This window comes from Serinus canaria, chromosome 5 (genome assembly GCF_022539315.1).
Source record: "Serinus canaria isolate serCan28SL12 chromosome 5, serCan2020, whole genome shotgun sequence".
NCBI classification, from domain to species: Eukaryota; Metazoa; Chordata; class Aves; order Passeriformes; family Fringillidae; genus Serinus; species Serinus canaria.
The window spans coordinates 10,821,702-10,845,524 of record NC_066319.1 but is presented as its reverse complement, the minus strand read 5'-3'; the positions used below and the strand labels follow the sequence as shown (position 1 = coordinate 10,845,524).

At 47.3% G+C, this 23,823-nt stretch overlaps 1 protein-coding gene and 1 long non-coding RNA gene across 3 annotated transcripts in view; one reads left to right on the top strand and one right to left on the bottom strand.

Moving 5' to 3' along the window:
• The window catches only part of SWAP70 (switching B cell complex subunit SWAP70), a 35,337-nt gene extending 26,806 nt beyond the window's left edge, over positions 1–8,531 (top strand). For both annotated transcript variants that reach the window (XM_050974806.1, XM_050974805.1), the window contains 5 exons: positions 2,378–2,485; positions 3,643–3,809; positions 4,572–4,770; positions 6,111–6,207; positions 6,526–8,531. In XM_050974806.1, coding sequence (XP_050830763.1) covers positions 2,378–2,485; positions 3,643–3,809; positions 4,572–4,770; positions 6,111–6,207; positions 6,526–6,635 — 681 coding nt within the window. In that variant the 3' untranslated portion in view covers positions 6,636–8,531. The remainder of the gene's footprint in view (positions 1–2,377; positions 2,486–3,642; positions 3,810–4,571; positions 4,771–6,110; positions 6,208–6,525) is intronic.
• Positions 8,532–10,969: 2,438 nt separating this feature from the next.
• LOC108961328 (uncharacterized) lies at positions 10,970–23,454 on the bottom strand. Its single transcript, XR_001989558.3, has 3 exons — positions 23,256–23,454; positions 15,695–15,857; positions 10,970–11,947 (listed from the first exon to the last, which is right to left on the bottom strand). It is a non-coding gene; the product is annotated as an uncharacterized LOC108961328 (long non-coding RNA).
• Positions 23,455–23,823: the final 369 nt, after the last annotated feature.

Below are 23,823 nucleotides of genomic sequence, written 5' to 3'. Positions count from 1 at the left end.
AGAAATCATAAGGTTGGATTTCTGCATTGTTTACTTTGTGGAAAAATATTTAGTGGGGAAGACAACATGAGAGCAACCCCAAAGGAGCAGTAGGATCTTGGCAGGCTCCAGGGAGTTTCATAAAAATCACAGTGGGTAAACGAAAGAGAGTTGTGGCCAGAAGCATCTTTTGAAGTGGGCTGGATCAAAATGATTTCTCAAGGAAGGTGTCTTAGGCTCTGACATGAACTACTGCACTTTGCCTAGGTGGAACTAGGGAGGAGGTCCATTGTTGGAGGAACTGAAAGGGTTTGATTTGTTAGAAAACTGTTCTTCAAGGAAAGGGCTTTGTAAATGCTTCAGGAAACTGGAGTGTTCTGGGAAGCCCAGAGGTTGATTTGCTGCTGATGGCAGTGAGCCACCATTTATGCAGCATCTGCCAAAGTGCACTCTGGGACTGGTTTGTGTTCTGGTAGCTCCTGCAGTAGAGCATTCCAAAAGAATAAATGCTTTTGTCTAAAATAGATTTTTTTCATATTTTTAACTGGAATTTTGGCATGTGCACATTGAACAGACAGGAAGGTAAGTTTTTCCTTGTGTGAGAGCATGTACAAGATGTGTGCACCCTTTCTGTTTCAGTTTGGGGTCTTGCATGGGCTTTGGAGACTTTGTGCTGTCCGTGCCTGCTGGAATGGTGTGTTCCTGTTCTCTCCCCCCTCCAACACTTGTAGCTTTTCCCTGAAGTGCACAGTTCCCAGTGACCTTACCTGCTAGGAACAGCTTTGGTGGATGAAGCAAGAAGTTGCTGTTACTGAGTGGACAAAGATGATTTTCTTGTTGAGCTCTCCGGCCATGGCCTGGCAGCCACCCTTGCCTGTGACTCTGCATGTCCACCCTCTCAGCTCAGTATTGGCAATTTTTGTTTAATTTCAGAGTGGGAAAGGAAATCTAGAGGAGATTTCACTTAAATAGGCATCTTGGATTTGACTACAATAGCATGCTTTTGAATGTCCTGGCAGAGGAAGAATGCTGCTGCTCACTGGCATCATTTAAGCCTTGCAGAGGAGAGCAGTTCTGTGCTGTGTTCTGCAACATAAACCCAGAAACCTGAACCTTCTCCTTCACTTCTCATCTATTTGAGACCAGAGTGGTACTACAAGCATGTAAAAGAGTGAAAGTTGTAGCTTGGCAGTTTTAATCATTGGGGCATCTCTTGAGTTCATCTAGGTTGGTGAGGGAGCGTGGTTTAAATGTGATACCTTCAGGAACATGACAGAATCACAGAAAGGTTTGGTTTGGAAGGGGCCTTAAAGATCATCCAGTCCCAGTCCCCCTGCTGTGGGCAGAGACACCTTCCAGGACACCAGGCTGCTCCATGGCCCATCAAACCTGACCTTGAACACTTCCAGGGATGAGGCATCCACAGCTTCTCTGGACAGCGTGTCCCAGTGTCACCTCCTCTGGGCTTGCTCCAACAGGTCCCTGTCATCTTTATGTTGTGCCCTGCTCTTACTAAAGGTCTGTGGAAGCAATTTCCACAGCCCAGCATATTTAAAAAAGCATCAGATAAGTTTCTTAGGAAACTTATCTGGAAAATTTTGTGAAAAAAAATGCTTTTGTTTTCACTACTGGTAAAGTTTAGGCTGGTACTTGAAGATTTCTGAAATTGTGAGGATTGAAATCCTGACAAAAGGAACAACTGTGAGCATTGGCTTTATTTGTAAAATCAAGATGCAACAAAAGTAAAATAAGAAGCAAGAGGTGGAAAGGTATCAGCAGCTGTTTCCCAGGCCCTAGCTAATAACGTTCCTCCTAATTTCAAGTGATGGTCATGGACCAGGATTTTATTTACCTTACTTGGCAGTTTAGGGGATGTTAGAGGGCTGATTCACAATAGCACAATTACTTAGTCTAGTCAAAGTTCCTGACACTTCTGCTTTCCCATGGCAATTCAGTGCTTCTCATTTGTGTTTCTGTATGAACTCTGTGCTTGCTAGCATGTTTTCCCTATTGGAAGTCCTATGTAGTCCTGCCTGAAATGTGGTTTTTCATGATAGTTTTCTATCCTGTTGAGGTAGAGGAGGAAATACAGTGATTTATATCATTTGAGCAAAGCAGGACTCAGAGGAAACTTGGAGGTAGTCAGGTAATTGCCTTTTCATTGGTAAATTTGAAATTGTCTTGCAAACAATCAAGATAGTAAACTATATTTAAAGGCTGTGAATAATCTCAGACGTTAAAAAATCCAAACTGATGCCTTGATGCTTTTGAAAGCTTCTTCAGTTTTTTTAAAATCAAAAGTTGTTAAATAAAGTTCCATTCCCTCAAAATAATTTAGTTTTGACAAATTGTTTTCTTCCTTGTTTTTTCTCCTCTACCCCCCACCCTTCTCTTCCAGCAACTGGAAGCAGCAGCTGCTCGTGCTGCTGAGGAGGAGAAGAAAAGGCTTCAGACTCAAGTTGAGTTACAAGATCGCTTCAGTTTGGAGCTGGAGAGAGAAAAAATGGTGAGAAGTGCACGAGGGGTTTTGCTGCTGTTACACATAGGGAGCCATGTGTTCAGCAAGGGCTTCCCTCACAGGCAGCCTTTCACCTGTGAAAGGATTCCACAGATTTTGCAGGAGCCTGGACAGTGGAATCTGTGTTGCATTTATTTGAGGTGTGGGAATAAAATATTTTTGCTGATTAATTCAAATACTGGAACAGCTTGGCTGCAATTTATGATAGGAAAATTGGGAAAAAAATAGACTGTTTGAAGGATGAATGCAGACTGAAGTTCTCCTTGCAGTTTTCAGAGATGAAGAGCCTGAGGCAAGTACTTGCTGTATGAATAAGCAAAAGGCATCAGGCATAATCAAAATGCATTTTATGTGTTCCTAGAACAGCTTTTTTATGCTGTGTGTTCTTTTACAATTATACACTCACACAAATATAAAAAAAACAATAAAGAAATGTTGCTTCTTTACAATACTGTTTACTATTTAGCTACACTGAGGATTCCCCAAAGAATTGGTTTTCAGTCTTCAGGGGCTTTGTCAGGTTGTTCTGTTAGTTGGGGAAAAGAAGTAGAAAAAGTGATGTGATGGGACATCTCAGGACATTAATGCACACAGTGCTGCTTTATGGGCTGAGCATGAATTCCTGAATACAATCCCTTTCTGGGTCACTGGGATTTGGGTCAGCTGAGGGGAGCAGCCTGCAGACCAATGGGGCAGGACATTCCAACCCCCTTTATCCATCCTGTGCCATCATCCAGAGACAGAAGAGGGTGAGATACAGTGCTGCCAAGAGGGGAGTGAAAACAGTGCCTTTAAAGCAGCCTGACCTTCATGTCTGGCCTTTCTACAATCTTTCTCTTCCTTCAGTTGTGTATATGTACACTAAGCAACAAGATCAAGCTGACTGAAATTAGGTTTGAACCCCTATAAAAGTCCTGTGCTGCAGGAAGTAGGTCAATATAAGTAGCCTGTGCTATTATTTATTTTTTAAAATGCTCTTAGTTCCACATCTGCAGATCTAGCCTCAATATTATCAGTTCTGCTCTGCAGTCAGCAGGAAGAGGTTTGTCTGTGAAAACATGGCCTGAGGGAAAGCTGGCAATTCCTTTAAAAATTGGAAACCTGAGTTGAATGGTAGCTTATGTGTCCCCAATTTGTGCTGCTAGGTAAGACAAAAGATGGAAGAGCAGGTTGCTCAGAAATCATCTGAACTGGAACAGTATTTACAAAGAGTCCGTGAGCTGGAAGAAATGTATAAACAGCTCCAGGAGGCATTGGAGGATGAGAAGCAGGCACGTCAGGATGAAGAGACTGTGAGGAAACTTCAGGCCAGGTATGGCTTTGACCAGGTGGAAAAGTGTTTCAGTCCCCCAGCCAGTAGTGGGTACCTGTGCCCTGCTACTAATGACTGCTTGCCTCTTGGAATGGGGAACTACCTTCGAGTTTAAACACAGCACAGATTTTATTTTTCATTAAGATATGAAGGCTGAAGCTGCTGTTTATGATTTTTAAAATATGTCTGATTAGCCTTTAGCAGAGGGCAAGCTCAGCAGTTTTGGAAAAGCAGGTGTAGTTATTTTTCCACCAGGTGCCGTGCATGTCAGCATGTGAAAAACTGAGATCACTCTGTACAGGCTTTTCAGCTGTTTATTTTATAAAGCAGTATCTGTATAAAGGACTTTCTGGTGTATTTTATCACAGGTTTAAACTGCAGTGATAGAGGGTTAAATTTCCTCTTACAGGGGCTTGTGGAGTGTGTTTTTTTCCTTCATATACTCAGTCCTCCTAAGACAATGAAGATAACTTATGCATGCCTGTTTCTTCTGGGGCTCTGTGTTGTGTATTTGCATTATTGACTACATTTTCTGAATAGCCCTTTGTAACAGTCAGACTGCTTGCACTGCTGGCATGACACTGAAGGCAAGCCAACAAACAATAACTTTTCCCCTGCTTCCCAAGCTTTTTAAAAAACTATATTTGCTTACCCTTTTTAAAGAAAAAAAAAAAAGATTAAAGAAAGTAATCAATTATTTGGCTTCCCTGCATGGATACAGCTTAGGTTAAAGTGCAGTTAACATCACGATCCCCATTGCAGATTGCTGGAAGAGGAGACAGCAAAGAGAGCTGAACTGGAAAAATGGCATTTGCAGCAGCAACAGACCATTCAGATGACAGAAGCAGAGAAGCAAGAGCTGGAAAACCAGAGAATGATGAAGGAACAGGCTCTTCAAGTGGCAATGGAGCAACTGAAACAACTTGAGTTGGAAAGGAAGGAGGCCCTTGAGCAGTATGAGGTGAGCTGCTCTGGTCATCAACCTCTCATCCTTATCCATAGATTGAATTTGAAGTTCTTCAATATTATGCTTCTTGAAGGGTTCGTATGGCACAAAAGTTATAAGAGGTAGGATAGTTGGGTTGGTTGAGATTTTGTTTTTGTTGGGTTTTTTTTTCTAGTTTTTATTCTGTTTCTAGACCAGTAGATACATTTGAAGAAGAGGATCTGTTTCAGACACACCTCTGAACCTCTTTTATTTATTTTTGTCACAATTTGCATGCGAGCCAGCTCAGTCACATCCTGAAATACTCTGTGTACATTTGTCTTCTACTGCAGTCTCACTTCATGTGCAGTCCCACTGCTGCCATAACTGGGTGTATTTTGTTTCTGAGGTAGTAATTCTTGCAGTGTTTTGATGATGTCGTGGTGCTGTATTGTCTTCTACAGATGAAAAATAATTGTGTTACTGTAGGCACCTACTCCTCAAAAATGTATTTCAGCACTGAATGGAAGTTAAGGGTAGGTAGGAATTAGCTCAGATCCTCAGTGTGCAGCAGAGCTTTGTGTCTCAAAGCCAGGGAGCTCTCTGCTCTACTGAGTGTTTTTGGGGAAGGTCAGCAACTGTTCATGGAAGAAATAAGAGCCAGAACCCAGCAAGTACAGAGGCTGAAGTGCTGCACACTTCCCAGGGCTAGAGAGGTGTTGATCCTGTGTTTGTTTAAGTCAGGAAAGAAAGGCTGGCTGGGTTTGTGTTTAGCAGGGGAGGGTGTTTATGGGGTGAGCTCTGAAGGACCGGCCTGTCTCGCCTGGCACAGAACACAAATCTGCACTCACTGCGAGCAAGGGCCCAGCTGGGGTGGTTGTGGCCACTTTACAACTTCCCAGGGTGATGTTACATCTCACATCATCACAAGATTGCTTCTGGCCACTACTTGGCTCTTTTTTAGATGACATCTCAGGCTTTTTGTATGGGAAGCATCGTTTACTCCTCCAAAGGAATTGCTGAATACAATAGACATATAAAACCACAAAAAAAAAAAAATCCACAAGAAATTAAACATTCTAGCCTTCCATTTGGAATTGCCCAAAAGACCAGTCTAGGCTGAAGTATGAGGACTAGCTTCATTACACAGCTACACAATATTGTAAAGCCTTGTTATTTTAGGATTCTGGTTTGTCTTGTCAACTTTTTTTTTTTTTTGGTGGAGTGTGGTGGTGACTAAATTACTTAGGATGGTTCCACATTAAACAGAGGGCTGGGGGAATTAGCATGGTTCTGGCTTTTGGTTTGAAAGGCATTGTATCTTTATATAAAAACAGAGTAAAGCTCTTGTTTTCAAGTGTGCTGTCTTATTTCAGGAGGTTAAGAAGAAGTTGGAAACAGCAGCTAACAACACCAAGAGTTGGAAAGATAAAGTAGCTCACCATGAGGGATTGATTCGACTAATAGAGCCAGGTGAGTTACCAACAGAAGAGTTATAAAATTTTTTATTTATTCTGTCTCATGCACTTATATCACTTGGTGGCTTACTGAAGTCTGCCTTTTCCTGTAGTTTGCTGGTTCACAGCAGCCTGTAAGCATCACCCTTGGTGACAACTGCTGTTGGGAGCTTCTAAGTCTTTCCCTCTATTGGCCCTACTGTAATGATTTTATTATCATTATTTGTTTCTTTTATGTTTAAAACAAGGCAAGGATCAGCCTGAATGCTGCATTGTGGGAGTGTGATGTCCCTGTCAGAACTGCCTATCTCAGGGCTTGCTCTCTGTCTTCCAGGCTCCAAGAATCCTCACTTAATCACAAACTGGGGCCCAGCCGCCTTCACTGAAGCTGAACTGGAGCAGAGACAAAGGAGCTGGAAAGGGAAGAAAGCCACTTCAGAGTGACAGTGGCAGCTGACATGTGGCCTGGAACAGGAGCCCACCTCCCTCGTTCTGCTTTGCACAGAGCAGCCTCTTGCTTACAAAGTTTAGTTTGCTCAGCAGATTGGGCCTTTCTGCTCACAAAATGCTGTTTGCCACGCTGGAGGGTCTGCTCAGAGCTCAGCCCTTCCAGTGGGTGGAGTCTGACAGGACGTGCTGGTTTCCCTCACTTTTCCAAGACTTTGCAACTGCAAGTTTGTATTGAAACGTAGCTTGTGACAGACAGAGTTGTTCCTGTACTAGCCTGTAACAATGTGACAGCAGCTAACCAGTCAGGCGGCATCACTTTCATTCCAGAAGGTCAGGGAAGCAGTTGTTCTGCTGGTTGAGTTTAGTGTCATTTCAGCCCAGGAGAAATCAGTCCTGGAGGTTGTGTCCAACTCTGAGATGGAGCATTACCTTTCCTCCCTCCTTTTACTTTTGCTGTCCCTCTGTTGCTCTCTGCACAGTGCTTCCCTTGGCAAGGGGGGGCTGCCATCAGTGGGTGCCTGCTGCCTGCTTGGATTTGGTGTCCTGTTTCCCTCTCTTTGCAGGAATCCAAACAAAAGAACTGGAGATAGGCATGAAAAAACACTGCTGTAAGACATTTGGAAAAAGTAGTAGTGCAAGACTGTTTTTGTACTGTCTCATACTTGAGAAGTGCTAAATTAAGCCTTGAGAGTTCTCTTCATACTATAAAAGATTAAGTTTTGGCTCACAGATTTCTGAAGCAGATCAATGGAGAGCAGATAGCCTCTGTGTCAGGGCTGTGTTTGTGCCAGAAATCTGGTTATAACATCCCACCATTTTTTGATGTAGCACTTCTGTCTTACTTTTAATTGGAGGCCAGATTAAAAAAATGTAAGAATAATTTTTTTAAAATAAAAATTATTAATGTGCTGTGATACTGCTTTAGGAAAAAAAAAAAAGGTAATTCCTGTCAATAAAATAACTTCAGTCTTTCTAGTACCAAGGCTTCCCAAAGAGCCTCCTGTTGTGCCTTACCATTCTCTCCTGGGGCAAAGCCAGTTATTTCTGTTTCTGTAGAGAAAAGGAACAAGGCTTTGACTTTGCTTTGCACATCTCCCACACCAGCATTGCTCAGTAAGACAGGATTCCTGCCAGCTTGTACAGACATTTTGAGATGCCCCCTCGAGGTGCCAGGTGCCCACTGGTGTGGCTTGTGAGCAGCTTTGACTGTAGCCTGGCCATCCATCCCTCACCTGCTTGTTAGTTCAGCTACATGTTAAATTATTTGTAGTAAATAAGAGGTGAATTTTTCAGGAGGATAAGCAGTGCCTTGCTGTGCAGCACTGTGATACTTGGGTCTTGGAAGAGCACAAGCTGTACAGAAGTGGTGTCCAGATTTAGAAGTCATAAATAGCATTTTATTTGCCTATTAACTAAGACTCACTCAAATACTGAATCTTCTCAGACATTTATTCTCTGGTTATATTTTTATACTAATTAAAATCTTTAATGTTTCAGTAAATGGAGTGCTGATTAGAATGGCAGGAAAATCCAGGATCTTCCTATTTATACTCACTGTACAGGAAAACAGTAGTTCCTTAAACTTGATAACAGTGCATTTTTTAAATTGATCACGTTTACAGAAGCAATGTGAATAGAAAACCCACCCACTTGTAATAGAACTACTAATCCACACCAGGTTACACTTTGCTAAAGGAGCTGGAACAGTATTTGTAACTACCAGACATCTTATGTGGAGAGCAGAAGGGGTATTGGGGCTAAACTTGTTTAATTTTTCTAACAGTCTTATTTTGGACAACGGTTTTTTAAGAACACCAAATGATGCATGTTTTCATGTTTTTTACTGTTCTTTAGACATGGCTGTTTAATAAAGTAATATAAAGTCATTTACATTTTAGAATTAATGGATGTCTTATTGCCTAGGGTTTTTTTGGCCTGTTGGAATTCAAAATCCAGTGACTGTTGTGTGGCAGAAGTTTAATGGTTGGATCAATGGGATGTTAAATGCCTAATAAAGGCAGTGGTCACAGGGTAACACAAACAGCCTTTGTTTTAAGCAGCACCCCTGCTCTTAAATGTTCATATTCAGTACTCCTTGCTGCAGGATGGGGCAAGGGCAGAGCAGGCTCAGCAGGGAGCTGTTGGGGCAGACACACAGCAGCCCTGCAATGTGTCAGCCCTATCTGGCTGGCTGGCTGGCTGGCTGGCAGAAGAGGAAATGAGATAACGTTCCTTCTAGTTTCGTCGTTTCTGCTTGCTCTGGCAAATTAGAAAAGCTTTGCGTGAAGCCTTGCTCAGTAAAGCTGGGGGGTGTGGTTGGTTTAAAAATTAAACCATTTGCATGCCGACTAAAAATACCTTGAGAATGAGCCCCTTAGAGCGCCACTGAGCAGCATCCCAAGGGAGCACAGAGCCGTGAGTCACCGCCGGAGCATGGAAGTGTGCATCCCGCTGTGCCAGCATCCCGGGGGGGCCGCAGTACTGCCCTTCTCTTCTCACAAAGCAGCGAGCCTGCTCATGGTCAGAATATCCCTGCTCAACTCTGGGATTAGGGATGCCACTGCTCTGCCACCTCAGGCTTACACAGAGGCCAGAGGAAAGCTGTGCACTGGAGGGCTCAGCCCACTTGTTTTTGTCTGCCAAATTGAGGTTTCATTTACCTGCTGCTGCTGAAACAGTCCTGCAAACCACAACCCCAGTACCGTGCTGTTCCCTCTAAAAACAGGATGGGGTTTGGTTTAGGGTGTTTTTGTTTTCTTTTCCCTGTGACCATTTTATGAAGCTGATTATGAGCCGTGCTCACTGGATCACACATTCCCAAACTGTAACAGGCTGGCTTCCAGCAGCTCATGTTACTCCTGTTTCACTGTCCTGCATGAGCAGCCACAAAAGCAAAGCCTCTGTGGGGAAAGAAACTGTTTTGGGACAGAATTTGTATCCTGGACAGGTGGGGGATTGGAAGCAGGTGATCATTAAGGTCCAAAAGAAGCCCTGTTAATGGCAGGGGGATTGGAAGCAGGTGATCATTAAGGTCCTTTCCAACCCTAGCCATCCTGTGATGCTGTCTCAGTCATGCAGGACACCTGGAACGGGAGCTGCACCGTCCCTCAGTGAAAGCGAATGGAAAAGAACTGCTCAGATTTTTATCTCAAATATGTGAAGCAGTTACAAAAACAATTTTTGAGCAAACCGGTGCAGGGCCAGGAAGGGGGATATCCACGAGGCCCTTCAGCTGCTTTGGGGCGAGAGGTCATGATTTGTTCCCAAAGGAAGAGATGCTGAAGGGCGGCAGGTGTGCCATACGCTTGTCTTTTGAGAATGGCAAATTCCTTTCACACTTAACAAGATTTTCAGGGGCTTTCCTAATCTGTCATTTCTTGCTAGTTACTTAATAATTGTTGCTCTGACTTTGTTTTGGTTTTTGTGGTTTTGTTGGGGTTTTTTTAGCTAATCTTTTGGGGTCGCTGTGGCAGCGCCCGCGCCCCCCGCGCCGCTGCCCACGCGGGGACACCGCGCTGGGGACGGCGGGGCAGGAGCGCTCCGGGCCGGACCCGCCGCTGCCTCATCGCCGGGCTCCGGCTGCCACCTGGTGGTGAACCAGCCCGCCGTCCCTCGGCCGTGATCCTGCGGCGTTCCCGGCCGTGGCGGTGTCCCGGGACAGCCAGCCCGCCGCTCCTGCCCTGCCAGGGCAAAGCTCCGCGGCTGCGGCTCCGCCACCGCCTCCGTGCCGCGGCCAGCGCAGCGCTGTCCCTGCTCCAGGAGCCCGGAGCTCCTCTGCTGGCTCAGCGTGCCCACGGACATCCCGCCAGCCCAGGAAAAATGGATTTTTGTTGCCGCTGTTCCCACGGGCCTGTGAGCTAATTCAGACATATTTTCCGAATAAACAGGCGCACCGCAGGAGGACAGTGTGGGCACTGGGATACAGCATCCCTCAATCTCGCATCTGCAGGCGCAGCTCGGGCTGCCGAGCGGCTTTCCCAAAAGCAGAACAAGGCAAAAGGTGCGAGGGAGGTTCCTGCCCTGCACGCAGCCTCTGCCCAGGTGCTGTGTGCGCGCCCCGAGGCTGCAGGAGCGGGGCCGAGCCGAGGACGTGCTCAGCATCACGTACTCCCCTTTTGGGAGCGGGACTCGGGCTCGCCCCTTCCAGCCACGAATAAATATACATACAAAATAAATAAATTATATATATATATATATATAAATAAATTATATAAATATGGAGATTAAAATTTAAATAAATTATATATACATATATATATATAATTATAAAATTAAATGCAAACAGAAACTTTGTGACACAATTTAAAGATTCCTGTGGCTTCCACATGTTTACTCTCACTGTGAACTCCTACTGCCTGGAAATGGCAGGATTCAAAAGGGCAGAAAAACACTGTCTTATGGACTGGCTTCCTGGGTGTGCCAAAAGTACCATCCTTCAGAAAAAGGGAAAGGTCAGTGGTTGTTGTAACACATAAGATATTTGGCAAATGTAGCAGCATCTCACCTCCGGAAGAAATTAAAATTGGAATGGTATGATGCAAAACAGTTAAATCAGAAACATTCTGAAAGGCCTTGAGAGGGAGATTTAATGAGGCAGTTTTTAAGACCTGTGTTCATAACCCTGGGAGAACCACTTGACAAGAGCCCTTCTCTTGCCTTTTCCCTCATATTTTAGCCTAATTGACAGAGGAAATGTAAAAGTATATGAGCAGCAGGGTCAGAGGAAAGCCCATGGCAGACTGGACAGAGTATTGATAACAAGGAAAAAAGAAATCACAATCTCCATCACAAGTGCACTCACTTTCCCCCATAAGCCTTTACTGAATAGCTTATCAATCCCTTAGTGAATAAAACCACACAAACCCCCTTTCTACACCTACTCAGCATGCTCACAGCTCACATCACTCTTCTGCCCACCAAAGGGGCCTGATCTAGCCCCAGCTGTGCACACAGCTGTTAAAGGAATTGCTAATTTATAGAGCTGCTTGCAGTGGCTGCAGCACACCGAGGCCTTTAACAGGACCCAGGGACAGCAATGTCCCCATGCACACACTCACCTGCTGTCCCTCCTGTTGTTACACTATTTCTGAGCACACCTTGGTGTCTCAGATGGGATTGGGAGCTCAGGCACAGACATGAGACACTTTCAAAAGCAGCCTGGACTTGGTGTTGACACAAATCAGCTGTTTCAGAGCCGACCCCAGCATGGAGGTTTCTCACTCTGAAGAGGCTTGTGCAGCTCAGCCATGACTCAAGGTACAAGTGCTGGGGACATGCAGGTCCTCTGGGGTGCTGGTTCTTCAGTCCTGAGTGAAAAAATAAAGTAAAATAAAATAAAAACAAACCACAGTTAAAAAAACTTATTTATGGTCACACTTTGCTCAGACATTTTCAGAGAGTGCCTCTCAAACTGGAGCTGAATTTTTTGCATTTGGAGCAGCACAAGGTTGTGTTCTCTGAACCAGCTCCTTTGCCAGTGATGCTTTGGGTCATTTACTCTCCCAAGCCATGAAGACAACCAGACAACCACCACATCTCTCTGTGAGGGTGGAGCATGCCCCATTTTCCAGCCAGGCTTTCTTCCCTTCCAGAAACATCCATGTGGCCATGGACTGCTTATTCCCAGACAGGAGGTGGGAAATGATGGGAGCAGGGTAGAGCCTGCTCACGCCCCCAAAAGCTGAGTGTGGTGGCTCTGCTCCCTGTGGGGATGGAGGTGGCACCTTCTGTGTTTGCTGGCTTGCTTTAGCGTGGCCATTGCCTGCCTGTGAGGCTGCACCTTGTCCAGGGGGATCTCTGCTGGCCCATGGGGCTTCCTGGGGAGGTGACTTGCCCAAAATACCCAACTCCCCAAGCCTGGTCTCAGGGGATAGCTGTGCAGGCCCCTGTGGTGAAGGAGAGGTGCCCTCCCGTACTCCAGCACAGGCTCCTCGCTGTCACCATTACAGATGGCAGTGCCAAGCCTGCAGTGGCCCTCAGCCACCTCCAGCCAGCAAATCCTTCCTGCCAGCAGGAGAAAATCCAGAGGGTGCATTCCTTGAAATCATACTTTGAGGGAGGGTACAGGCATGGGGTACAAGAACCAGAAGGGACCAGGAAACTCCACCAGGTGCTGGGCACCCGTGCTGGGCCAGGCTGCCCCGCAGCAGCTGTGCCCTGGCTGCAGAGCAGGGACCAGCCCTGCCCAGCTCCAGGGCAGCTCTGCCTCTGCCCTCTGCCCCTCGGTCCCCTCTGCCCAGTGCTTGCCCCCGGTGTCCCCGGGGCTGCCAGCAAACCCCAGGTGCTGCCCTCAGGCTGGCCCTGGAAGCTCCCGGCTGAGGCCGAGCCCGGGCCAGCCCGGGCCGGGTCTGCTGAGCCCGCAGCACCTCCGGGGGAGCGGAGCTGCACAACCACTGCTGCTCTTCCAGTTTTCCATTCTTTTCTCATTTTCATCTCGCCCCTCCTGATGAGCACCAAGTCCCTACGTGCCGAAGCAGGGTGAGAAGACTGACACGATTTTTCCAAAGCCCCCGGCGAGCCGTGAGACCCGCAGCCCAGGGCTCCGCCAGCTCCTGCCCCGGCAGGCCGGCCAGGCAGCGGCAGCTGCTCCCCCAGAGACGGGGAGAACAATAAGGAATACCAGATCTGCCGCAGGAATGCGGGAGATACTGTGGCGGGGGGCCCTGAGAGTCTGGGCAGAGTTTGTTCACGGCTTGGCCGCAGCCCAGGGGATGGCACTCAGGCCTAGCTGTCGCCGGCCAAGGTGGCGGGGGATGCTAGGGGGATGCGCGGGGGATGCGCGGGGGATGTGCGGGGGAAGCTCTGGGGATGCTCGGGGGATGCGCGGGGGATGCGCGGGGGATGCGCGGGGGATGCTCGGGGGATGCTCGGGGGATGCTCTGGGGATGCGCGGCCCCCCCGGGCGCCGGACAGCAGATGGCAGCCGGACACCGCCGCACGGCCCCGGAGAGCCCGGGGAGCGGGCCCTGCTCCTAATGAATCACATGTGCGCATCCCGCCCCGGGAGGCAGAGCCGGGGATGCGGCTCCGCCGGGGGTTTCACGGCGGGCCGGCCCCACGCTCCCAGCCGCGTCACCCGTGTACGTGCAGCACCACAGCGCTGCTGCCTCGCCGCAAACCCACACCCGACAGCGGCCAAAACCTCTGCCCGGGCTGCGCTGGCCTCCGGGGAAGGAGGGAGAGGAGAGGGCAGTGCTGACCGAGGCTGTCAGCGCAGCCCGGGGATTCGCACAAAGCCGGGCAGCCGCGGTGCCCCCTCCCTCCTGGGGACACGCTGGTCACTCCGAGCTGCTCGGGGGACCGACAGCAGGGTCTGCACCCGCCGCTGCCGGGGCCCGACACGCCAATTCGAGAGTCATTATCTGTTGACTAACATTTTCCCTCAATGACTTAGGAACTTTAACCCAATTTTGAAATGTAGGGGAGGCTAAGCTGGGTTACCTTAGCTCAACTGCTCGTGTCATAAACCCTTGAGAAGGGGGACTGGAGGGTTTTTTCCTCCAGAAACCTTTTGTTGCCTCAAAAAATCCTTGGTTTTTTTTCTTAGCTCAGACACCAAGAAGGGGAGTTTTCAACTTCCAAAAATAAATCAAAGACACCACGATGCCTGCAGGGTATTTGTTTCTCCATAGGAACGTGAACCTGGTGGTTTAGTTTAAGGGAGGCTAAGCTAACTCTCACATTTTCTACATTCCTCTTTTTCCTGATAGATCAAGATCGACAGGTTTGAACTGTTGTTTTAATGAAAACCTACTACTCCTGAGAGGGTTTCCTGTTTTAGAAAGATGATCTTTCAGAGCTACAAAATTCCAAACAATTTGACTTGCTATCACCTTCGTCAGGTCCCTTAACCTCCTGGTGCCTCTGCTGGGCACTGATGAAAGATGGGTGATCTTTACCCATTTAAAAAGCACACAGACATCTGCAAAACAGTAAACTGTCCCTAAAGGGAGGGAGGGGTCTTTAAGTATAAAGATACTCTGAGCCTGTGTTCACCAGGTGCAAATCAGAGATTGCTGAGTGAGGCCTGGAAGGCCCAATTTATACCAGGGCACGACCAGAGCTCTGTGGCACCAGCCCCTTGTAGTGTCACCTCCAGCTCCTCTACCTTTACTCCTGATCCCTGGCAGCCAGAAAACCTCCTTGGAGCTCTTGGGTAACAACCACACATTGAAGCAGCCTTTAGCCTCTAATTAAGTGGAGTTAAATCACCACTCAGCTGCCCCCAAAGTTTCATGGAAATTCGGCCAGCACTCCAGCCAAGCCCTCTTTTGTCATCTCTCATTCAAGCTGCTGAATCAATTCCAGGTAGGTTTGCCCCTCCCCTGTGCATGTGGAGCCCTGACAACATGCTGGGGTAAATCTAAACACGACCAACCTCAACAATGCATCTCTGGAGAGTTTTCAAAGCTTAAGCTCTGCATCTCAGAGCAAGTTTGGGGGTAGGTGCAAATCCCTTGTTGAAGGTTCAAACATTTGTTTTAAAGTCACAAACACGACAGGACTCTGTGAATAAAGTTTTGGTTCAGGAAACTGAACTTCAGCTCCCAGTTTTGTTAATTCTGCAATTCAAAATGTTTTCTTTGCTGTTTTTTTTCCCTTGGCTTTTAAAGGCAATTAGGATTTTCCAACTGTTCTAACAATTTAGAAACTCTAATATGTAAAAACACTTTCTTGTGTTACAAAAGTTTCTCCAAATTGTAAAATGCATTACCAAGGGGAGGGAGCCAGCCCAATGTACACTGTTTGGGCTGCTTTTCTAGCAGAAAATGACCACTGGCAGCATCCAAGGCATGGAAAAAGGACTTATCACCCAGATCCTTCAAACAGTCAAAACCGCCTCAGCTGGGCAAACCGGCCCTGGTTTCTCAGTGCTAATCCCTGGAGGTACAGGTCTGCTGACATCAAGGCTGCTGTGCTATTGCAGGGCTCACAGCCCTTCAGACTTTCTCACTGCAAGCCCCAGTCCAGCCCACTGCACACAGAAACTCTTCAAAAGCTTCTGGTAGGGACACGGCTGGGACATGGGAGTGTTGAGGGCTCTCCCCGCTCACCTGCTCCAACTGTGCAGCCAAGGGTTTTAGGGATCTTTGAAATTCACACTTCAAGAAGCCAGTTGCTCTCCTGCTTGACTCAGAAATCCTCCTGGAAGATTGCTGCTTCCTGTCTGAGCTCCTCTTTTAAAGCCAGGTTTTCTGCCTGCTATCCGAGAGAAGCCTATAAAAAAGGAGAAGATAGAAAAGTTCAGGAAAGCACTTATCTGACATGTAGAAGCTCACAGGTACAACAGGAAGGAATGCACATGCCCATCAGGAAAATGGGAAAGACATTAATAATTTTCAAAGCTAGACTCTCGCTTGCTATTCCTCTCTGGCTATTATTTTTTAAAGACTGGAGGATTTCTTTTATCAGGGAATGTTTCCTGAAAAGTTTGTGCAGAAAGAGCTTTTTTTTTTTTTTTTTAAATCCCTTTGCATTTCAGGTACATGAAGCATTTCATAAGCTGTTCCCTGAGTACTGCTCAAGGGCAGGAGTAATTTGAGTTTTGGGGGATGCTGAGACTTATCAGGAGGAGCTGGAGCAGAGCCAGCACCTGTGAGGAACCAGCCCTGTGACCGTGGTGGGATGGCACATCCCTGCCCCACAGGGCTCCCAGGGAGCTGCCTCCTTCTGGATGCAGAGCTGCACGTGGGCTCATTTTCTGCTTCCCCCCTGCAGAGCAGACATCCCCCAGGGTCCCAAAACTGCAGGATGAAAACCTCATCCTTCCTCCTGGCCCGGATCCTGGGCAGACGTGTGCGCAGGCTCAGGGCTGAGCCTGTGAGCAGCAGCACCGATCTCCATGGAGCAATCCACATGCTTGAGCCTCTGCACATTTGGGAGCAGGGGAGAGGAGGACACTGGGTTCTCTGCTTGCCTGCTTTACACACCGCTCCTGGAGATCCCACCCAAAGGAGAGCGCGCAGCAGCACGGCGCTGAGCAATGCAGCTATTTTTATTATTCCATCTCTCGTGGCCTTGCTGAGACCTGCTATGAATTATCTGGGATATCACACCCCCGACGAGTCCAAACAACAGGTCCTGCTGCAGACTGTCTGTGTTCAGAGGGGTGATTTAGTTACTGCTTTCCCCCCACCCCGTCTTCTTCTTTATTCCCATTAGTGACACGTTGGCTGCAGAGAAAACTTATTCATGCTCTAGAAATGTAATATTTACTCAAAACAATTTTTATTTGGCTTGGCTTCTTCTCAGTGCCATAAAGTGATAGCCAACCCCAAGTGCTTACATAGACAACATGTGCATCTGAGTCATATTTATGATCCCCGTTATAAAAAGCACACAACCTTGTTGTTTGGTGCAATAGGATGGGACTGAAGGCATCAGCACGTCTTGAGCATAGCCTGTCTCTGGAATCTGCAGAAATCTGCCATGCTCCAAATTTAGAACTTGTGGGTGGGAGCTCGGTCAGGAGCCAACTTTTTATACCATTACATCACAGGAATTGAGGGCTTCGTGCCAAGGATCCAAGGAAATTAATAAAGAGCAGAGGCTGTCCAGCTGCTTGAATTTAAAGTCATGGCAGAGAGGTAATTATTAATAAATACGGCTTTATTCGGAACATCGTAATCTCACCGCCTAAATTGAACATATCCCCTCTCTTTACTGCAGCTTCCCGTTCTGTTAGGACTTGCAAAGACAATAGGAAGGAATAACTTCCGTGAGAGGGAGGCCCAGGGAAGCTGGGATCCTCTCCACAGAGGCCAGGATGCAGCGGCCGCTCTCCAGCCGAGCGCACGCGTTTGCCGGGGCATCGCCGCTGCCCCGCCGCGGGAGGGGCTGGAACGTGGCGTGCCTTCCTCCAGCTGAAACACACAAGGTCTCCCATGGATCAAAGCCATCGACAGCTAATTAGAAGAGAAATTCAATTTGTTTGACCTCCCCGGGCTGGGGCAGCCAGTGCAAGCTCAAATGTCACAGCCCCCAGGGAGCTGATGGTAAAGCGCGGGGCTGCTTACCAAGAGGCACAAGGTGACCTGAGCAACCTTCCATCCTGTTTGGGATGCACTGTGTGTGCCCACAGCCCCGACAGGGCTTGGCCCTGGCTGCAGAGTGTGCCTGGGGCTCGGGGAAGGGCCGAGCTGGTGCTGATTGTGGAGGCCAGGTCTGCCACACGCCGCTCTCAGGACCCCAAAAGCACAGCACACACCACAGGCACCTTCCCAGCTCCAGCCCTGAGCCCCCCAGGTCAGGATCTGCAGGAAAACACCTGGCTCTGCACACAGAAAGGGGTCAGGGGTCCCCGTGCTTGGTCTGCATGCCAAGGGCCGAGCACAGGCTCGCCATGAAACACACAGCCAGGAGAACACAGCAGCGTCTGTGGAAAAGGGGCTCCCCTGATGCTCCAACCACAGAAATGTTGGTATGCAGCTTCAGAGATTTACAGCTTATACTCGCCTCGAGGGTATGCAAAAGCTATGAATAATTAAAAATATGGCTCTGGGTTCTCTAGGAAGTTCCCCATTTCCATTTTACAGATAAACAAGCTGAGGTAGAAAGCAACTGAGAGCTGCTCCAGTGGAATGATATTGTCAGCAAAGCAAAGATTAGAGTTCTGGGAAGATGCTCCTGCACCCACAGATACCTCATCCTGCTTGCACATGTATTTCTTGCAGCAGCACATACCAAACAGCTTTATGCATCCATGCCTCACCAGGAGCCAGCACAGCAAAGACCTGCAGCTTCCAACAGCCCCTGCTTTTGTCTAAGCACACACACACACAAAATATTAAAAAATAGTGTTCAAAAACCCTAACCAGCAGGTTTAAAAAAAATTTAAAATAATCCCTTCAGCGGCATGGTCACAGAGTGACAATTTCCACAATGGAAAGAAGACAGTCACTGATAGGGATAAAAAGTAGAAATCAAGTCAGCTCAACTCAGTGGTCTCAGAGTCACAGAACAGTTCAGGCTGTGAAGACCTCTAAGTCATTGCTCACTTCTTAAACGTGGTGTTTCCACCTGCAGCACAGGCATGGACATGCAGGGGGTGGTACAAGAAGTCAGGCTGCTCTGGACTCAACAGGCTCTATCACTGGGTAAACCTCTGGTATTTTACCTAGAAAAATACAATGCCTGCCACTCATTCCTGTCAGAGAGCCCTGGGAGACATCCTGACCCCTCATCAAGCACACTGCTACGTGTTTTGTCTCCCAGCATGCAGCTGCTCATGTTGGACTGTGTATTTCATGTTTTTGTGAACAGCTGTGGACATCTAAAGGTTAAAAACCTCAGGTTTATTTAACATCCCACTCATGGTCAGGAGAAGCCCTCCTGTGATGCATGACTCACAGAGAGAGGCTGGCACACATTACCATGCAGTGGCTGAGGAGAGCCTCTGGATGCTGCTTCCCTGTGGGATGGGAGACCTCTCTGGGCTCTTTCTGGAAACCTGGAGTTGGACTGGCTCCTGGAGCTGGCTTGTGCATGCTGAGAGCATCTCACATGCCTCTGAAGCACTTCCCCATCTCAACAGTGGCACGAAGAGATTTTGAGGAGGGACAATGCAGGGTTTTCCTCAACTGCTAAAAGTACCTGGAATAGAGGGCTGGAAAGGATGAATGGACTTCAGTGATTGGATAACTTGCAGAGAAATTAAAAAAAAAAAAAAAAAGAGGCAGAAAAGACCCCAAAAAGATACACCCCACACCAGATATTTGCCAGAGCAAAAAGGCAGAAGAGTTTTTACTTCCAACATGAGTGCCCCTGCCAGGTTCAGGCTGAGCAGTGAGGTAGCTATTTTACCTGCAGTCCTATGCTGCTTGGTACCCCAAAGCTTTTTGGTGTGTGGTCCTGTTGCATGAGAGAGTCTGCAATGCAATGCCACTGTTCCTTCCACATGTGGGTAAAGGTGGAAGAAAAAGTCAGCAAAAAGGAGCACTCCAAAGGGTACCTCCCTGCACCCCAGAAGCTGGGAATGCCTGTCAGAGCCAGGCAGGGCATGCTCATTGTCCCCAGCCCTTCCTTTCAGATTTTGCAGGACAGTAACCTCACTTCCTGCAGCACTGCATTAGACAAGCACTTGTAATTAGCAAGTGATTCCATGGAAATAGCTGAAGTGCTTCAAGCTATAGCCCCACAAATTTCTAACCTGTATCCAATCTCCAGCTCTCTTCCCACTGAAGTCAGAAGCAATCCCTCCTGCCCCATCTGCAGTTCCTAGAAATGCAGTGAGCATTTAAAATTGTGGACACCTCGCCCGTTCTTATAACAGGGCAAGATTTTCCAAAATGCTACTCATGCTAGATAGAAAATTCCTTCCCAAAAGTCCCCTTGTTTCCAGCAGACAATCCCTTATTTCACTACTAGCTCTGGATGCAGCCAAGCATCATCCTGTTTAAAAGTCATCTTCCAAGAGCAGTAGCAATGAGCACATTTGGCCAGCTAATTCACCTTCTGCAGTCACAGAGCTGGACTCACAACCTGCTTTATCTCCTGGCAGCATAGCTCCTAAAGCCAGCTCCAAATGGTAGCAGAGAAATACATAAAACATGGAGAAGGGTTTTATGAGAAGGTGGGTTTGTGGCTTCTTACTTTGACCTGTTTAAAAGTCTCAAGCCCTGGAATTAAGGAGCCTTGGTTGTGCCTTGTTTTCCAGCAGTTTCTTTAGAAGATGAGTCATTTGGAAAGCACGGGAAGCAGCAGAGTAATCGCTTTGATGTCTTTTATAGAAATTTGGGATGGATTTGAAAGAAATGAGGGAAGTGCTGTTACTTCCTCTTGGAGTGGCAGGCTGACGTGACTGGTGCTGTTATACACGCCAGCCTGGCAGCCTGAGGAGCTCGTCCCCCCGATCAGGTTGGGGTCTGCCTGCTGATGGACTGGGCAAACAAACACTGGTGGTTTTTGGTGCAGAATCAACAGAATGTGCCACGGAGGTGGTGGCTCACTTTTCCATAGGAGGCCCGTCTATTCTCCGGGTTTGGAGAAGGAAATGTTGCACCTCTCTCTTGCAGTTTGTTTGACAAAGCTTTAATGAGCTGTGGCCCTGCCACATGAAGCCTGATTCATTTGCCTTTGTGAAAATAAGCGTGGCTTTTGACAGGACACCCTGCTCTAGGCCCTACTAAATCAGCCAGCCAGACTCACTCACAGGTGGTTTGAGTCTGGAGTGCTTTCTGAAACCAAAATATGCAGCCAGCCTCAGCAGCATGTTGGCTGTTTTCCCTTGGGTGACAGGCTGTCCTGCTGCATCCAAAGCACCCCTCCTCCTCCTCCTCCTCCTCTGTGGGACAGTCTGCCTTTCAAACCACGGCTTTCCGTAAGAAGAGAGCTTGTTGAAAGCAGAGTTTGGGGAAGGGGCAATGAAGAAATGATCACATTTTTATTTTAAAACACGTAAACTCAAAAAAAAAAAAAAAAAAAGCTGCCTAATAATTCACAGGAAATTCTGATTAAAGTAGGTGTCCTTACAAGACCCTCCTGCAAGAAATTCAAATGAAGGGAAGGGGAGGGAAAGAGCTTTTAAAGTAAACAAGTGAGAAGAGCCAGGGAAAACAAGAGCAATGAGCAGAGTCTCAGGTGGCTGACTTGGCAGAGCGGGGCGTGAAGGAAGGAAGAGGCTGTGGGACAAGGAGCCGCTGGCGTTTACAGTAGTCAAGAAGTCTCCAGAGACTGTGACTCTAACCACAAGTTGCTTAACAACACTGTATGATCCTTCTCCTTCACATCCAGCCCCAGCCACGCTGGTAAATCCCTCTCTGAGTCCAGAGGGGGGATGCAGGTGCAGGGTGGTGGTGCTGGGCAAAGGAGCAGCAGGAGGACTGGCAGAAGGGGTGTTTCACTGCCCCCTGAAATTACAGGAGTCGTGATAAGGAAAGACAGCTCCTGGCTCAGGTCTCAGTCCTGGATAGGAGAAGGCTGGTGAGTAACAAGTTTGGGATTGAGGGGCTGCCCTGTGGTGTAGACAGGGCCACGTACAGCTAGGAAGAATTTTTCCCCCCTATGAAGTCAGTGAAGGCCTTCCAGAGCCAGAAGAGAGTCAGGAGAGAAGAGAAATGTTGTGTTTGTCCCTTCCCAGAGACGGATGCAGGAGAGCAGAGGATCCACTGGCCAAGAGGGGAATGTGAGCTGGCACTTCAGAGACCAACTTGTTGCTGTGGCTTTCTACCAGGCATTGAAAGTTACTGTGAAAGGCACCCCTGATTCATGTTCGAGATGGAGATTAACCTTAGCTAAGAGTCCTCAAGTTAGAAAACCATTTCAGGTTAAGGAATGAAATATTCCCCAGGCTAAAGACTGCTCAGGCTGTATATCTCATCCCTGTGGGAATTTGCAAGGATCTGCAAATACATTGTTTTAAAGCTACCAGCTGCAAGGATGGAGAAATTAACTGAATGACAGAAAGGCAAACCCTAAAATAGTCACCATTAACCCCAGGAGGGCTGGGGGTGTGTTGAGCTGTGGTTTTCTGTGCTCGGGAGCGATGTGTCATCATGAAGAGCCTGCATTTAACAGCAGAACAATGCTGTGCATGCTGTCACCTTCCCAGGGGCTCACTGTGCAACAGCTTCTCCAAACTGATCCATTTCCACCGCTGAAGCAGCTCATTAAAAAAAAATATCCTCATACAGCTGGGAATTATAAAACTCTGCAAGAGCCTGCCATGCCAAGGACCTTCATTCGGAGGCACACCTCTGTTCCCAGTGCTTTGGAAGCTGACCTTTTCCAAAAATCTTTCTATAGAAGCTCAAGAAAGGATGGATATGGCCACAGTCCATCCAGCATGAGTGATTATATCTTAAAGGGATATTCCCTCTCTTTAAAAATTCCAATTCTTCTTAAAAATTCTAACCCATCTTTGTGATGGGTGAAAAAAAACCCCATCACAAAAGAACCAGCCCTTGTGCCTATGTCAGTGTCTTAGCTGTATACATTCAAACATTCCATTGTAAGCTAAGATTATCTTGCCTCCTGCCCACTGAGACATGTGGGTTTGGCTTTATGAGACTCATAACTGGCCTGCTTGAACCCTGTCCAGCAAGTTTTCATCTAAATTGATTAGGACTTGGAACGTATTTTCTTGGACAAATTGTGTTCTAATGAATAGAACACTCCCTCACAGCTGTCCTGCCAGAAAGCCAAGATTTTTTCTGTCTAAAAATCATCCCAAAGTGACCCTTAGATAAAGTTCAGAATCCGTTTTCATTTTTTTAATTAAGAAAAGGTCTGCTTAATTCCATTCCATACATTTCAGCGCTCGGCAGCTGACACACCATTCCCCCTGAACATTTTATTTTAAAGAATTTGGTCGTGATGTCAGCTCTGCCACAGACAATCCGTTCCTGAACACGCTGTTTACATTCAGCACAAAGCATGAGGATGGTTTCAGCAGGAGGAGAAGCCTCTCTCACTCCCCTACCTGTAGATGGCACAGAGAGCAAACTCAAGGTCGGCTCTATTCCCCACAGGATAAATTTAAACACTAATGAAGACAAACATGGAATGTCACTATAAAACCTCACCCAAGCACCAGATATTTCCACAGAGCCCTTCTCCAGGGACAAGGCTCCCCAAGAGACCCCTCCTCACCCCCAGTAAGCACCTTCATCAGCTCACCTTCAGGTCCAAGGGTGGACTGGCTGGGAATTCCTGCCATTAATTATTGCTGGCCAAATGAAGACAGCACTTCCCTGGCCACTCCGGGGTAAAAGCTGTCCCAGTTAGGATGAATGCACCTTTTCTTTTTAGCATTTTGCTCCATAGCTGTTCTCCCAGATGTCCCAGCTTGAAACCTCAGTGAATGTTTGTGTTATGATTAGCCCATCTGGAATTTTTATTCTACGACCACTCTCATGGTAGAGAAGGAGGATTTCATTCAATCCAGAACACCCAGGGGACATCCATGGTTACACCATATTCCTTATCTCCTAGCAAGAGTATTTCTAGGAACCAGGAGTACAATTTGAGACAAGATCAGATCCTTTCTAATTCTCCCATGTGGAAATAATGTGTCTTCACCATGTTTTCAGGAGTTGACTGACACGTGGCACTTAAAAATTAAATACGTATGCAGGAATTTAAAGGAACTGGTCTTTCAAGAAACACAACTTCCCAAGCCTTTAAATATGGGATATATCTTAAACAGGACAGGAAACTGAGGCAAGGTCACTTCTCAGTCTTGAAT